Source organism: Eulemur rufifrons, chromosome 1, assembly GCF_041146395.1.
Source record: "Eulemur rufifrons isolate Redbay chromosome 1, OSU_ERuf_1, whole genome shotgun sequence".
Taxonomy (NCBI): domain Eukaryota; kingdom Metazoa; phylum Chordata; class Mammalia; order Primates; family Lemuridae; genus Eulemur; species Eulemur rufifrons.
This window is the reverse complement of record NC_090983.1, coordinates 23,112,241-23,126,884: the sequence shown is the minus strand read 5'-3', so window position 1 is coordinate 23,126,884 and position 14,644 is coordinate 23,112,241. Positions and strand designations below refer to the sequence as shown.

The 14,644-nt window shown below is 32.0% G+C and overlaps 1 protein-coding gene across 1 annotated transcript in view; it reads right to left on the bottom strand.

Annotated features, from left to right (window-relative positions):
• Nucleotides 1–14,644, bottom strand: part of ERBB4 (erb-b2 receptor tyrosine kinase 4) — a 665,849-nt gene that overhangs the window by 299,707 nt on the left and 351,498 nt on the right. The window contains exons 6-7 of the mRNA XM_069474179.1: nt 3,165–3,283; nt 368–509 (exon numbers count right to left, since the gene is read on the bottom strand). Of these exons, the coding sequence (XP_069330280.1) occupies nt 368–509; nt 3,165–3,283 (261 nt within the window). The remainder of the gene's footprint in view (nt 1–367; nt 510–3,164; nt 3,284–14,644) is intronic.

Below are 14,644 nucleotides of genomic sequence, written 5' to 3'. Positions count from 1 at the left end.
ACTCTTATTAGAAGCAGACTCTATTCATTACATAGCTTGCTGCCACTTAACTAATCATTTTTCTGAGAAGTGGCATGATATGTAATAAAATTGGGGCACAGTGAAAATAAGAGTTTACGAGTCAACAACACATCTACAACACGTTACAATGAACTCAGACGTGTCATTCCTTTGCTATGAAACTTTAGACCAGTCGCTTTAAATTTTTGGTTTAATATCCTTATTTGTGAAATTAGAGTGATAGTACTCATACCTAAAGTAATTCACAATATTCTTACAAGTTTTGAATTAAAATGAACTTACATGAAATTTCTTTGATTTCAAATAACGATCTAATTAATTTGGTTTTTCTATTTCTGTTACTTACGTGGGCATTTCTTCACACAGAATGCTCCATACGTGTACTTTGCATTGAAGTTGTGTTCCAGTTGAAAGGTGGTTGGATTGTAGACAAAGGTTTGGGGACATTGAGTAACACATGCTCCACTGTCATTGAAATTCATGCAGGCCTGCAACACAGCCAATAAGACTTCCACTTACAAATAAGTTTCATAACATTTGTTAGTGAAACATTGCTGCAACAGTATGAAGGTTGCATTCTTTACTTGGTATATCATAATCTTATAAATACTATAAAATTTGATAATTTTATAGTCAATTTTATAAATTTGTGTTTCTAAAATTTTACAAAGCTTTTTTTCCCAATGTCATAAATACACTATTTATAGTCACTGATGCTTAAATTGCTTATTATCCATCCACTCATTTCAAAACTGAGAATTGGTTTAATTTATTAGAGTTAGCTAATGGTGACAAATTATTTAAGCTTACAGTTACTCAAAGCATTTATGTTTAATCTTAGCGTCTGGCCCCATGAACTAAATCCCTAATTCTACAAGCTAGACTTTCTTTTGAGCTGGCATTTGGGGAATTCAGTGCCTTAAGTGTCACGTTAAGCACAATTATCACCATTAAATAGTAAAAAAAATTGTGCCGGTCATTTAAACTGGACTGAAAGGGCTCTAGCAGGTGACTATACAGGAATAAATGTAGTGTATATAATGCCAGAATGTAAAGTGGTTACTAGCTATAATTAGCCTGTTATTAAATAATATGATGCCATTTCCCATAAGGCTTTTTTCATAATGTCACATTACTTTGTATAGTAAAAGCTACTACATTGATTTAAGACCGTTCATTTCTGCTGACTTATATATTTATATTAAGAATCCAATTCATTTATATTTTTAAATTAATGTGAGAAAAATTAAAAAGCATTTTACCAACTGAGAGTTAGGTATTTGATGTAAAAAGAGAACATATGCATAAGTATGTATAAACGTGATTAACAAAGCATGGATGAGCTAATTCTTTTAACTAAGAAATTAAGCCTTTGTAGGAACAATTTAGGCCCTGGAATGTAAGCTAATGTGAACTCAAGCTATGATTTACATTTCATCATAAATTGTACATATGGTTATTAATAAGCATTAATTTATTCTGTTTCCTCAAAACATTTGCTTCATCAATTGTTGTTTTAGCAAGTACTTTATCACAAACATGACAATTCCCTGATGATGGTCTACTAGATGCATAATCAGAATGAGATTCACTGATGATACATTATTCACTAAGATGACATGTTCTAAGAAGAATCTATTAAAAACCAATCTAGAAAACTCAGTAAGTTTTAATTTATGACTATAAAACTTCATGTGTCCTTATATAATTGGTTTACTAACATACTTTATGTGATGTTGTGCACAGATTGCTTAGGAAAAAAGGAACATAAGTCAGAGGGATAAAACAAATTTACCTTTCAGAGAGCGTACAAAACAATGTAACTTACATCAAGGCCTTGGTCTGACATTCTTGAACATTCTGTACCAAATGCCAAAGTGGAATCACTGGACCATTCCATAAAAGTAATGAAATGATAATTTGAAGCTTACTCGGCACTGTGCTTATCAGGATAATGGAACCATGAATAAAATGTAGTGCAAAACTTCTAAGTGACAGTTTTTGCTATTGTTGTTTATTATTGTTACTGTTTTGGAATTGTTAATGTGACACCTGCCCAAAATCAAGTTTCCATCCTGTGTCTGGTGATAGACAAGGGAAAGGTTCTCAGCTCAAGACCTGCTGAGAACGTTCTTTAAAGTTTTAACATTTTGACTTCCTCTCCTTTTTCTTCTCTATCCATATCTGTAACACATATTTTCATTTCAGTATAGAATTAGGGTAGACAAATTAAGTTTCTTATGATATTAAGAAACTAAGAAATTACTATCTATATCATGAGAGCTTTAATTTATATTTTGCTTATTTCTGGAATTAAGTGTCAATTTGAAAAAAAGTGCTCAATTCTATGTATGTTTGTTTGCTAGATATTTGAGAAGAAAAAAATAAATAAATTTCTGTATTCATTTTTAATTATAAAAACAATTACTTATTTTTATGATTTTAGCTTAAAAATGAAACCGGTGTTCTGTGTATATGAAATTGAATTAACTATAAGTCACAGAATTGCTTATATGTATTCCAAAGAACAAAAAGAACTGTATCAGAACTATATCAAAATGTAATTAAAAAGTATCCCCAACAAACTATAAACGTTAATTTTAAGGAAGTAAAAGTATCCTCTTCTAAGATAAAAATCATACATATTAACATATAAGTTGCTTTAAATGTGCAGTTGTAAATTTTAAACTTTTTAAATATTAACTTATGAACAATATAAACCAAAAAATACTTAAATGCATAAATTTGTCTGCTATAATCGTGGAATTTATATTCAAGAAATAAAATGCAGTTGCCCCCACTTATCTGGCTCAATGATGAAACAACATAAACAGGTAATCACTGCCTTTTCAGAAAGGATGCTATTCGATTCTAAAAAGACATCTCAATATATTTTCCAATAAATCTCATTTGTAATATAAATTATATCAGAAAGATACAATTTATTTAGAACAGAACAATTCTAGTTAATCAATAGCCAACTCAGTGAAGGAATGACTCTTAGAAAGGCAGAGCATTTTTCTTAATCCTAAAATGGCTAAACTTGATCCTATTATAATAATATATTAAAGAGTCAATGTGCCTGAATCAAAAAGGGAAGAGAAGGAGAGCAAGAGAATAAAAGGGAGAACTCCCAGACATACAAAGCAGTCTGTGTCCTTAGGTCCTGAGCAGCCTCCAGCACATTCTCGATGACAGCAGTCACTGACGTAGGGTCCGTAGCATCTGCCATCACATTGTTCTGCACACACTGTCCTTGTCACTGCAGAAGGCAGAGATGGGGTCTCAATCAAAGTCAGCCACAGAGAGAAACTCATAAGGTTATTTGAAATAGCTGAGAAAAGCTGAGTTCTGGAGTCACAATATACTCAACCTACCATTGATTCAATTTTGCAAACATTTAATGAATGAAGTCTGCAACTAGATCAAAATTATTACACAAAAATCTTCAAAATTAACATATAATTTGTTCTGTTTTTATATTTTTCTAATTTCAGCAAACAATTATTGTACTTTACAACAATCAGACAACTTAACAAGAAAGAATCCAATTTGAAGCCAGGAGCAATAGAGCACATCAGTAGTCCCAGTTACTTGGTAGGCTGAGGCGGGAGGATCACTTGGGCCCAGGAGTTGGAGGCTGTAGTGTGCTACAACTGCTGCACTCCAGCTGGGCAACATAGTGAGACACTGTCGCTAAAGTTTTTTTTAAAAAATGAGATAGCTGAATAAGGCATTTGACAGGTTGGGAAAGGTAAAATCAATTCAAACAATGCTCTCAGTTAGATCCTGTAATAGAAGGTCTCTCCAGAAATGGAAACTTTTAGTAGTCAAACCAGGAAGAGAAACAAACTTTTACTTGATTTACATTATATTTTACATGAGAGAGGAAGAAAGGAAGGTAGAGAAGAAGAAAAGGAGGAAGGGAGGAGGGAAGAAGCCATCATTCTAAACACAACAAAAGGTTTCATTGGTCATTTCTTATAACATCCTTCAATCCAAGCTGATGTCATCATATCAAGTAAAAGTAAAATATAGTAAGTCAAAGTAAAGTACAATAAAAACAATGCTATAGCCTGTGATCAAAATTATAGCAACGAGGGACACAATTCTGCTTATCTCACTTATTCTAAAGAAATATGTTTAAAGTATTCAAAGTACAAATTTTACAGGATATATGTAGCATATCACTTCATGGCTTCTGTATTTCCACTTCAGCTTTATTTCTTCCTACCCTTTTCAATAGTTTTTCTAAGCTTCCTTTGCTGCTACTTTATCGGGACTCTAAATATAAGTATTTCCCAGACTTGGTCTTGACAATTTTGGCGGGGGCATTGGGCACATTCCTGGGTAAAAATCATTCATCCCTTATTTTTCATACTACTTATGGATAGATGACTTTCGGATCCAGAACTCAATTCTCTATGTAGCTGCAGCATGTATTTCCAGCTTTCTGCAGAAGTCCTCATTTAGATGCCCCAAGGTGTACAAAATGGTATTAACTCATTTTCCCAACCCCACCAAGTACATTTCTCTTCTTTGTTCCCTTATCTCACATAATGGAAGCACCATATATTTCCAGTAACTCAGCCAATATTTTGGGATACATTTTTCATCCTCCTATCTTCTCACCATCACTTCTCATACTTAATAAAATTGCCAAATATTAGCAATTCTGTTTCCTAAATATTCTTCATTACTTTTCCTCCTTATTCTAACTTTGTTCAAAACTTATCTCTAAATTATTACATAGCTTTCTAAAAGTTTTCTCAGATCCCATCATTTTCTTCCAATTAATCTTTCGTGTCACCCTAAAAGCAATGGCTTGAAAATATAAGCCATTGTATCACCAATGTTGATTCACGTTGTGAAACTTACTGGCATCCCTATACTAAAGGATTAAACCTTTAGCAAGGGATGAAGTCTTCCATAAATTGACCACCATCTCTAGTCATCTCTTTACTCTCCCTCTGTTTCTTACATCCAGCCAGACAGAAACACCACTTGGGATTCCTGATTCCTAGTACCATATGCAATTGTGATTTTTACTGCCTTTTCACAAGGCATTTCTCCATGTTAAAAAGCCTTCCTGTCTTCTCTATCTAGCAAATACTTGGCCTGAAACTTTTCCAGACACATCTCCGAGAATTATTCTCTTACTCTTGCTTCTGAATAAACAAGAAGATGAAGTTAATGCAGCAGTCTATGCAGTCTGAAGATCTAGACTCATATCCAGTCTACCCATGAGATATGGGCAAGTTATTTAACCACTCTGTATTTTACTTTACCATTTGTAAGATGGAGCCAGTATTAGTACCTGTCTAATAGGATTGAAGATAAATACAGAAGATAAATATAAGGTGCTTAACATGGTCCCTATCAACAGTGCTCAGCAACTGTTAGATATTTTTATTGAACTTATACATTGCGTTTATTTTTTTGATGTTTCCTTCCCCCCACTAAACTACGAGTTTATTGAAGTTTATTGTCTTACTGAAGTTTTAATCCTCAGTGACAAGTACAGTGCATTGTACTTAGTATATAAGTATCCCCTCCAAGTAAATAGATAAATCACATTTCAGCTCAGTGAAAGTATCTGCTGAGTGTTTAATGCACTTAATAGAGGGATAAAAAGTGTAGAAAGTTAAAGAGGTAAGGTCCTGAGAAGTGTAAATAGATAAATATTTAAAAACTAAGAAATAGTGCATATCAAAATGCAAATAATTGGGAATTATTTTTAGTATCCATTATCAGATTTAAAAGCTCCTTAAATTCTGCTGTTGATTATTTCATAAGTCCACATTTTATTTGAATCCTTTTCCACTGAACATGATGATGATATTCATAAAATAATTCACAATATTTTAATATGAATAATATCCTTTCTTTGGACATGATCTAATTACTCCCTAAGTAGTACAATCAATACAAACATCAAATAGAGTTTCTAAAACAGACTTTGGACTCATCCTCTGTCTTCTTTTAATTTTGTGCAAATAAGGTTACATGATATTTCTTACCACAGCTTACAGAAGATTTTGAAAAGAAAAAAAATTTATGACCTGGATTTGTGAGGGTATATTTTGTGTTTGCAATTTGGGTTACATTAAATTTCATAATAAATTATTTCTTTTATAAAACATCTAGTATAAAATTCCACATAATAGGTCAGTTTGGCCTACCCCTTTACCTTCTTTATGTTTTTGCTCAAATTGCACCTTTATGTTGAAGTCTGCCCCTGTTTAATATTTCATCTTTTCCAAACAACTGATTCTTGATGGACTTTCCTTTTCTTTCTCCCTCCCTCTCTTCCTTTCTTTCTCTCTCTCTTTCTTTTCTTTCCTTCTTTCCCTCCCTCCCTCCCTTCCTTCCTTTTCTTTCTTTCTTTCTCTTTCTCTTGTCTTTTCTTTCCCTTCCTTCCCTCTCTCCCTCCCTCCATCCCTCCCTCCCTTCCTTCCTTCCTTCCTTCATTTTTGTCATAGTATCAGTCAACATTTAACATACTTTACAATTTATTTATTAGCTTTATTTTGTTTCTTGGTGTATTTTAATGTTTAGAACTATACAGGCATTTATATAATTTTATTTATATTTACATTTGATACGTACACTATGTATATGATATATACCAAAACAAATCGTATTCACTCATTAACTCTTCATATCATATGTTATGTTTATATTGATGTTCCTATCTTTTAACCAAGTGGTGTATTTATTTAGATGTCTTAGTAATTCATACAATATAAAGGAAACACTTTTAATAGATGGTTTTGTAAAGAAAAAATGCAAACAATTTTTTTCTAGATTTAGTAAAGCTCTTTTGATGTACTGAGAGCCACTAATTAAAATAGCAGACATATATTGAATAAACAAATTACTAGATTTGAAATAAATGTTATCACAGGACAGTCTATTAATATGCTTCTAGTTGACAGACATTGCTTAGCTGGAAAACAATGACATGATGTTGAGTCAAAAGCCTATCCTATAAGTCACATCATATTTTAATTCTAGACACTTACAAATAATTTCTATTTTTAACTCTATGGCAATTTAAGGTAACTATATATATAAAATGTTTCAGTCTCCTTTATTTACTTTGGTCTTTCCTGCCAAATGAGAAGATTAATGTAGAAAATGTAAAAGATAAGAAATTATAAAGATAATTAACCCTAAATTTATTTTAAAATGATTTGTTAAGTGTTCATATTAAATAATTTCTCTCTTTGAGTATACTATTTAAATAGGAAAGTAATATGTTACAAATATAATCTAACATACAATCTTGGTCTTAATAAGAATTATTATATTGAAACTAGTAAAACATGTATTTTAAATTATTTAATCATATATGTTGAATCAACACTAAATTTTTCAAATTAGTGATTTCTTCCATATAGTGGTCAAATATTTCATATTTTTTCAGGACACTTTGATCTCAGTTATTACATTCCATTTCGGGAACATGTAAAAAAAATTCCTCTAAATCATCACCCAAATGCAAATACTTTCTAAAATTTTGATTTCAAGATCTTAAAAAGGAATTATGGGGTTTTCCCCCTAAACAGTCTATACTTGATATTTTTTAAAGTAAGTTACATTAAACAATAAAAATTGGTTTTCACTATCAAGATTTTCACATGCCTTAATTCCAAATGAATATTCAGTAAGCACAAAATATTTGGAATCTGGTGGATGATAATATAAACAAAAAGAATAAAACAATAAGCTTAATATTTAAATAGTGATGTGATAGAATTAAGAAACATTTCTTTACATTGTTATATGAGACTTGTTTTCAACAAAACATTTCCTTTGCACATATCAAGGCTTCAAGGGCAAGTGAAACTGTACCATAAAGTAAATTTATTTAGTAGCATTTTTGATTAATAAGCATTACTTAATATGAATAAACTCATCAAATTATACTCATATATTATTATAATGGAGACACAAAACAAAACAGAATTCCTGAAATCAATGAAATAACTCAGCCTCCATAGGAGCATTAATTTATAATTACCTTGGCTTTTATTAATTTTCTTTCATTCTTGCTCAAATATTTCATTAGAATTTTTTTCCCTGTACTTAGTTTCCTTTCTAAATTGCTTCACTGGGTACATTAAGATATTTGGGTTGAATTTTAACTAGCGTATTCATTGGTGGTACACCACTAAATGTGATTGTTTAATATAAGCTGTAAAACCTGGGAAGTTAAACTGCTTGTTAAATTAAGGTCAGTAAACCTGACACTGGGAAGAGAGATTCATTCAAAATATCCATGAGAATCAGATGGGTTAAGTTTAAGGAACCAAACATTTCATGGTGAGGGGATACTGCTGAGAGAATATTACCTCAAAAATTTCTAAAAATTGTAAGTAGCTTAATCTTATCACTATCTCACTAATAAAAGCAATGGCTTAATTACTTCTTTAAATATAATGATAACCAATACTGATTAAAGTTACTACCTCAGAATAAATGTATTTTGTTTGAAGAAGCTTGGCAATTTACTAATCAAACATTTATTGTTGCTTCTGATGAGTAACAAAAAGGACAAAGAGCATTCATAAATAATGCAAAACAGCACTGACATCACAGTGACAAGACAAGAAGATCTCAGTTTGTCCATTAACAAAACAAATAAGGCTAAATTTAGGCAGTCTTTGTGTCTTCTCCCCATGTTTTTACACTCTGACGCTTCCCTCTTCCTCCATCTCCTTACCCTTTCCTTCTCTCCTCCATCTTCTCTCCCTAGTGCCTTTAATTCTCTTCACTTTCTCTACCCAGTGTTTCTGAACCCAGGTTGTGTATTAAATCATATAACATGATCTTTCAAACTTGAATGTGAGAGTTCTTGTGTAAATAAAATTTTTGATTCAGTATCAGTGGGACCCAAGATTGTGTATTTCTAATAAGCACCCAGGTAATGTCTATGCCTGCTGGTCCACAGATCCCACTTGAGTAACAGGGTATAGAGTATTTTTTCAAAAATAGAATTCTTGGAAATCACCTAATTCCTATTAAATCAAAGTCACTGGCAATATTCTAGGAGCTCTGATAGTTTTAATAATCTCCCTAGGTGATTCCAATGTGTAGTCTAGAACTGAGATCCATTATTCTAATCAGTCAAAATGGGGAAAAAAAAATTTCTGTCATTTGCACCATTTGTTGACAGACTGATTTATTATTCCTTGTCAGAAACTTAATCACAACAACCTCTTGCTTTAATTTCCTATTTGTCTTGTTAAGCTCTCTATCACTAATTGGGAAGTCAAATAAACAAAAATTGATGTGCAAGCAGATAGAAAGATTGGGGAGGAAAATGACCTAGATTGGGTACAGAACTATTGCTTGGCTGGTTCTAAAGGCAAACATTTCAGATAAACAAAAGAGCATCTGAAAACTGTTCTCTTCTCTCACCCAGGAGCTTTCTGAGTGAAAAGGATCTTGGGGCAACCCCCAATTTCATTGCTAAGCACATGTTAAAGCATATTTATTTTCCTTTTCATTTTATTTCAATTAGTATTCAAAGACTCATACCTCCGTGCTTGCCTACATTATTTCTACTTTTATTGACAAAATTTTGACAAACTGTGTCCATGAAATGCATCATGTTCATTAAACAGTATTTCAATGGGATGATTTTGCTGTTAAAGTGTTTTCAGTTACATTCTTGGAGATGTGAACAAGAAGAGAAATGCTTAGGGTAAATCAGAGCTGATTTGAGTTGGACATGATGAAGAATTTTTTACTATGATAGCAATAAAAATAATGCAATAAGCTACTGAATGGGCTTCTTAAACATTTGTCAGTATTTTAAGGGAAATCTCTTCTGTATGCTTTAGACATCTACTTAATTAAAGACAGGAGGCTTGATGAAATGTTCTCTAGAGGTACCCTCTAGCTCTAGGATCCAATATTTATTCCTATGAATGATGAAATTGTGACTAAAAAACCGAACACATTGGGTTGTGTAACATGCTTTTGGAAAACTACTGTCATTAGGATATACTTGAAGTGAAACAAATAAAGCTTATAAACCATCTAAGAACAGGTATTACTTATAAGGCATGCTAAAATGTGTAGAAAATGAGGCTTAATAAAACTAACACCAAACTATGTGCCTGTTATTCATTCTCTCAAAGGAGAATAATTGGACACATCTGTGTGTCCAGGGCTAGGTCAAATAGGAAGATTTAAAATTAAGACATCTGGCCCTCTTCCTATATTCTGATTCAGTAAGTCTGGGGAAGGTGCCAGAAAATTCTTTCTTTTATTTGGAGCCTTAAGTTTTTTGAGAAGTAGATTTTATAAGCCAATATTTTGAAATTTCTGCTCTAACATATTCTCTTCTTCCTAATGAAAGTTTCTTCCAGGAGGGGTAAAATATTTATTTAGATGGAAAGGCAAAGGTGGAGATGAGTCAGTCTTGAACTAGAATGCTCTTTCCTATCTGACGCTAGATCACAGACTAAGTCAAAAATTGTTGCCACACAGTTAGGCCTTATTATATGCCTATATCCTGATTTGGACAGGGAAAAGAGTTTGTACTTTAAGCATTTTTTAATTATTTTAACGAACAACATAAGGTCTAACATATTAAAAAAGACTTTAAGAGGTGATTTATATATATATGTATATGTATATATATATTTATTTATTTTTAATAGACCCATCAAAGTGGAATTATCAAAAAGTATCTGGGCTTCCAAACTACCACAATCATACCCACTTTCACAACAGGGAAGAAAATATAACTGATTTTCATATATTCCTAGTTCTTAATTAGTTTGGTGATAGCTACTCTAAATGAACTGACAAGGCCATGCCATGAAGTATACATCCCACAGGTAACATAACTATTTAATCCAAAGTACAATAACCACTGTAGTTCACTTGGAAAATGTGACAAATACCTGTACAGTCCTTACTGAAATTGACATTCAGAGTCTGTTAATAAAAGTATGCCTAGATTTAGGCAGCTACTAATCAGGTTTGACCCTTGTCCCTGAGAAATCCCTGGTGATCCATGAACTTTGGCATGATATTGTTAGCTGTGTCAAAGAGGAAAGGAATCTTGTCTAATTCATTCTTCATCACTAGCTGCTTTATTCATTTATTTAATGAAGTTTTACTCAATCTATTTTATAAAGACATGATCCATGATTCATTGAGGGATGTTAAAGCTGCTTTTAACATTCTTGGCCACCAGGGAAATTCTCCTTTATTAATAGGCTGTTAGCATCTCCAAAGTTTGTCAGGCAGGATTCAAAAAGCAATATTGCCCTGTTACATTCAAAATAAAAATATTCTTGAGAGCATGAATTATTTTACATATTCCTCATGGGACCATAGATACTGGTTTCAAGGCAATAAAGGAAGTGTGTAAATCTGCAATAAAGAGACCATAGTGGTTTGTTTAAAATATTGTTTTACATTAGAATTGAAGGCTGACCCTTACACATCTGCCAATAAATGATATGCAGGAGATAAATTAGTAAATAAATTGGAATAGTTATATCATGGACCTGTCACAAACCAAGAAATATGGAAAAGTTGACATTCAAATTTTTGAAATCACTTTGCATTATAGTAGACCACACATCTCTACACCCAGCCTAGAAGGAAAAACAAGCAAAACAAAAACAGTAACAAAAACAAAACCCTAAAAAACACCTTATCTCTTTTACTTATCCTGGTTCCCTACCCAAAATATTAGAGGAAAATAAATATAATATTTCTTTCACCCAATAAATATCTGAATGGGTTTCCTTCTCCAACTGGAAAAAAAAGTTATCAATTTTGTGATGAAAACAAGTATAGAATCCTAAAATAAAAAAAATAGCCTCATATCAGGTAAACAATGAATAAATGTTTATTAAACCAAGGAATGTTATCTAAATTTCTAATTTTACTGATGAAGAAACTAAAACCTAAATAGATTTGCCTATGGAAAAATACAAAATAATGTTCATACATCTCTGTGGAATATTACTACCTCTTTACTATGTTCCAGGTAGTTTCTAGTTTTGATGAGAGTAAACAATTGGTCAAACTATTGGTGGGTATATAAACTGATAGAAAATTTTTTGAAGACCAACTTGTCTCTATCAAATTTGTATATGTAAATTCACATGTGACCAAGCAATTCTATATCTAGAAATCTGACTTATGGAAGAATGTGCACATGTAGACAAATATGTATATTAAAAAATATTCATTGGTTGTAATTGAGACTAATATGAGACAGTTTGGATATTTGGCTTCTCCAAATCTCATGTTCAAATTTGATACCCAGTGATGGAGGTGGGGCCAAGTGGGACGTGTTTAGATCATGGGGGCAGATCCCTCATGAAAGGCTTGGTGCCCTTCCTGCAGTACTGAGTGAGTTCTCACTTTACTAGTTCACACTAGAGCCAGCTGTTTAAAAGACCTTGGGCTCTCTCTAGCTCCCTCTCTCACCATGTGGCACACCTACTCTCCCTTAGCCTTCTGCCTTGTTTGGAAGCTCCCTGAAGCCCTCACCAGAAGCAGATGCTGGCGTGATACTTCTTGTACAGTCTGCAGAACTGTGAGCCAAATAAACTTCTTTTCTTTATAAATTACTCAGCCTCAGGTGTTTTCTTTATAGCAACACAAAATGGACTAACACATAATATAACCTAAATGTCCACAAATAAGTGAAGTAAATTGGTTAAGTAAATTATAGTACTGTACTACTATAACTTCGGAAATAGCTGCAGCATTAAAAAAAGGATGAGGTTGGTCTCTACATACTAAAAGGAGAGGATTTTTAAAATATAATGTGCAGCGAAATAAAAATAAGTGATGGAAGAATAGATTTAGTATACTTGTTTTTATAAAACACACAAAACAAAATCCCAGAACTTTTATGTGCTTATATGTATACACACATACACATATACACAAACATAAATATATCCATATGTTCCAAATTTATCACCATAAAGTAAATACTTTATGGAAAAAATGTAGATTATGGGAAAGGTATTCACTAATAGGTAGGCATTATTACTTTTAACTTCATATATTTGAAAATCATATGAATTTTTAAAATTCATAATAAAATAATCTATGCATTTGGCAGAGTAAGTTAATTATTCTAGTGTTACAAATAAAGTTAACATTTAAAAACACTTAGCTTATCCTAGGCCACATAATAGCCCTTATCAAAGTAGAGTTTAGAATTAGTTTCCTGACTCCTATATATCTTCACTGATATGTATGAATTAAGAGTCACAAACAGTAGGTGTCTAAATGTAAAGACCAAAGGTGGTAGGAAGGGAGAGGAAGATAGTTTCAGAAACTATTTTAAATGCAACACTGAATTAACTAAAATGATCAAACATATATCTGCTTTACACCTCTGAAAACAGTTTGCGTTGAAACCCTATTAACTGACACAATTTTGAGTGATAATAATGAAAACCAAAATACTAGTCAAATACTCTTTAAATCTGAGACCCGGAGAGGGCCAACACTGAAGTCTATATTTCAGTAATAACACCTTTTAAAGGGGAAAGACTTTTAAAGAGGAATCACTTAAAAGAGGTACACCATGAACACAAGTTTCAAGTATATAGGGAAAAATATTTTGCATTTTTTCCTCATAGAACATGTTTGGGATTATCTTGTTAAAATGACAATAATGTCTTGCCTACATGTTAAATGATACTCCCTTGTACTGTTTTTCAAACTGTTTTTTAAAATTGCAATTTACAGTATAAACAACATTGTATAATATGGCTCGGTACACACATTCATGATGAAATGTTTTGAGGAATAATATTGACCCTAATTAAGTGCAAATCATTTGGATACTGTCTTGTCTTGTCTATTCTATTCTAGTCTATTCTATTCTGGTCTATTTTATTCCAATATATCCTATTTCAGTAAAAATTTAATGTTGGTCAAGGTCCACTGAAGTGATTTTATAATTCACTAACAACTTGCAACCAGCAGTTTGAAAGCACTGCTCAATTGCATGGACAAAAGTCAAATTATGAAATTAGAGAAACCAATTTGTGTGCTCTTTTTATATATGTGCAGCAAATAAGCCTTCTAATAAATTCAGGAATTTAAAGTGACTGGAGATAAAATTTTCTTTTTCTGAAGTTTTAGTATCCCAGCAGCTATAGAAAATTATTGCACAATAGTGCCTGCCACAATGCCTTTCCTGTAGGATTGTGCCATTGAGACTAACCATTCCCCGAGATTTGTGCTTTGTATTCCCAGTATCATCACTGGAAATTTGGGATAGTTAAGTCTGAATTTCTCCTATGTGGCAGTATGTTAAACTGTGGGCCAACACAAAACAACATTTGAGATTCTCTTCAAGTGATATATTTATAGATAATAATATATCTATAGATATTAAAGCTTTTATACATTATTAATATAATGATGAAATAAAAGATCATTTCTCTGATCTGGACAAAAGTTGGAAAATGCTCAAAAATTTAAAAAGTCATGACATAATGGCGTATAATTTATTTGTTCTTCTTTCCTTTCTTAAAATTCTGAAATAACATACACAAGACACATTTTTAACAAAATATAAGTAACTATAGATATGTAAAATTAAGAACAAATCATT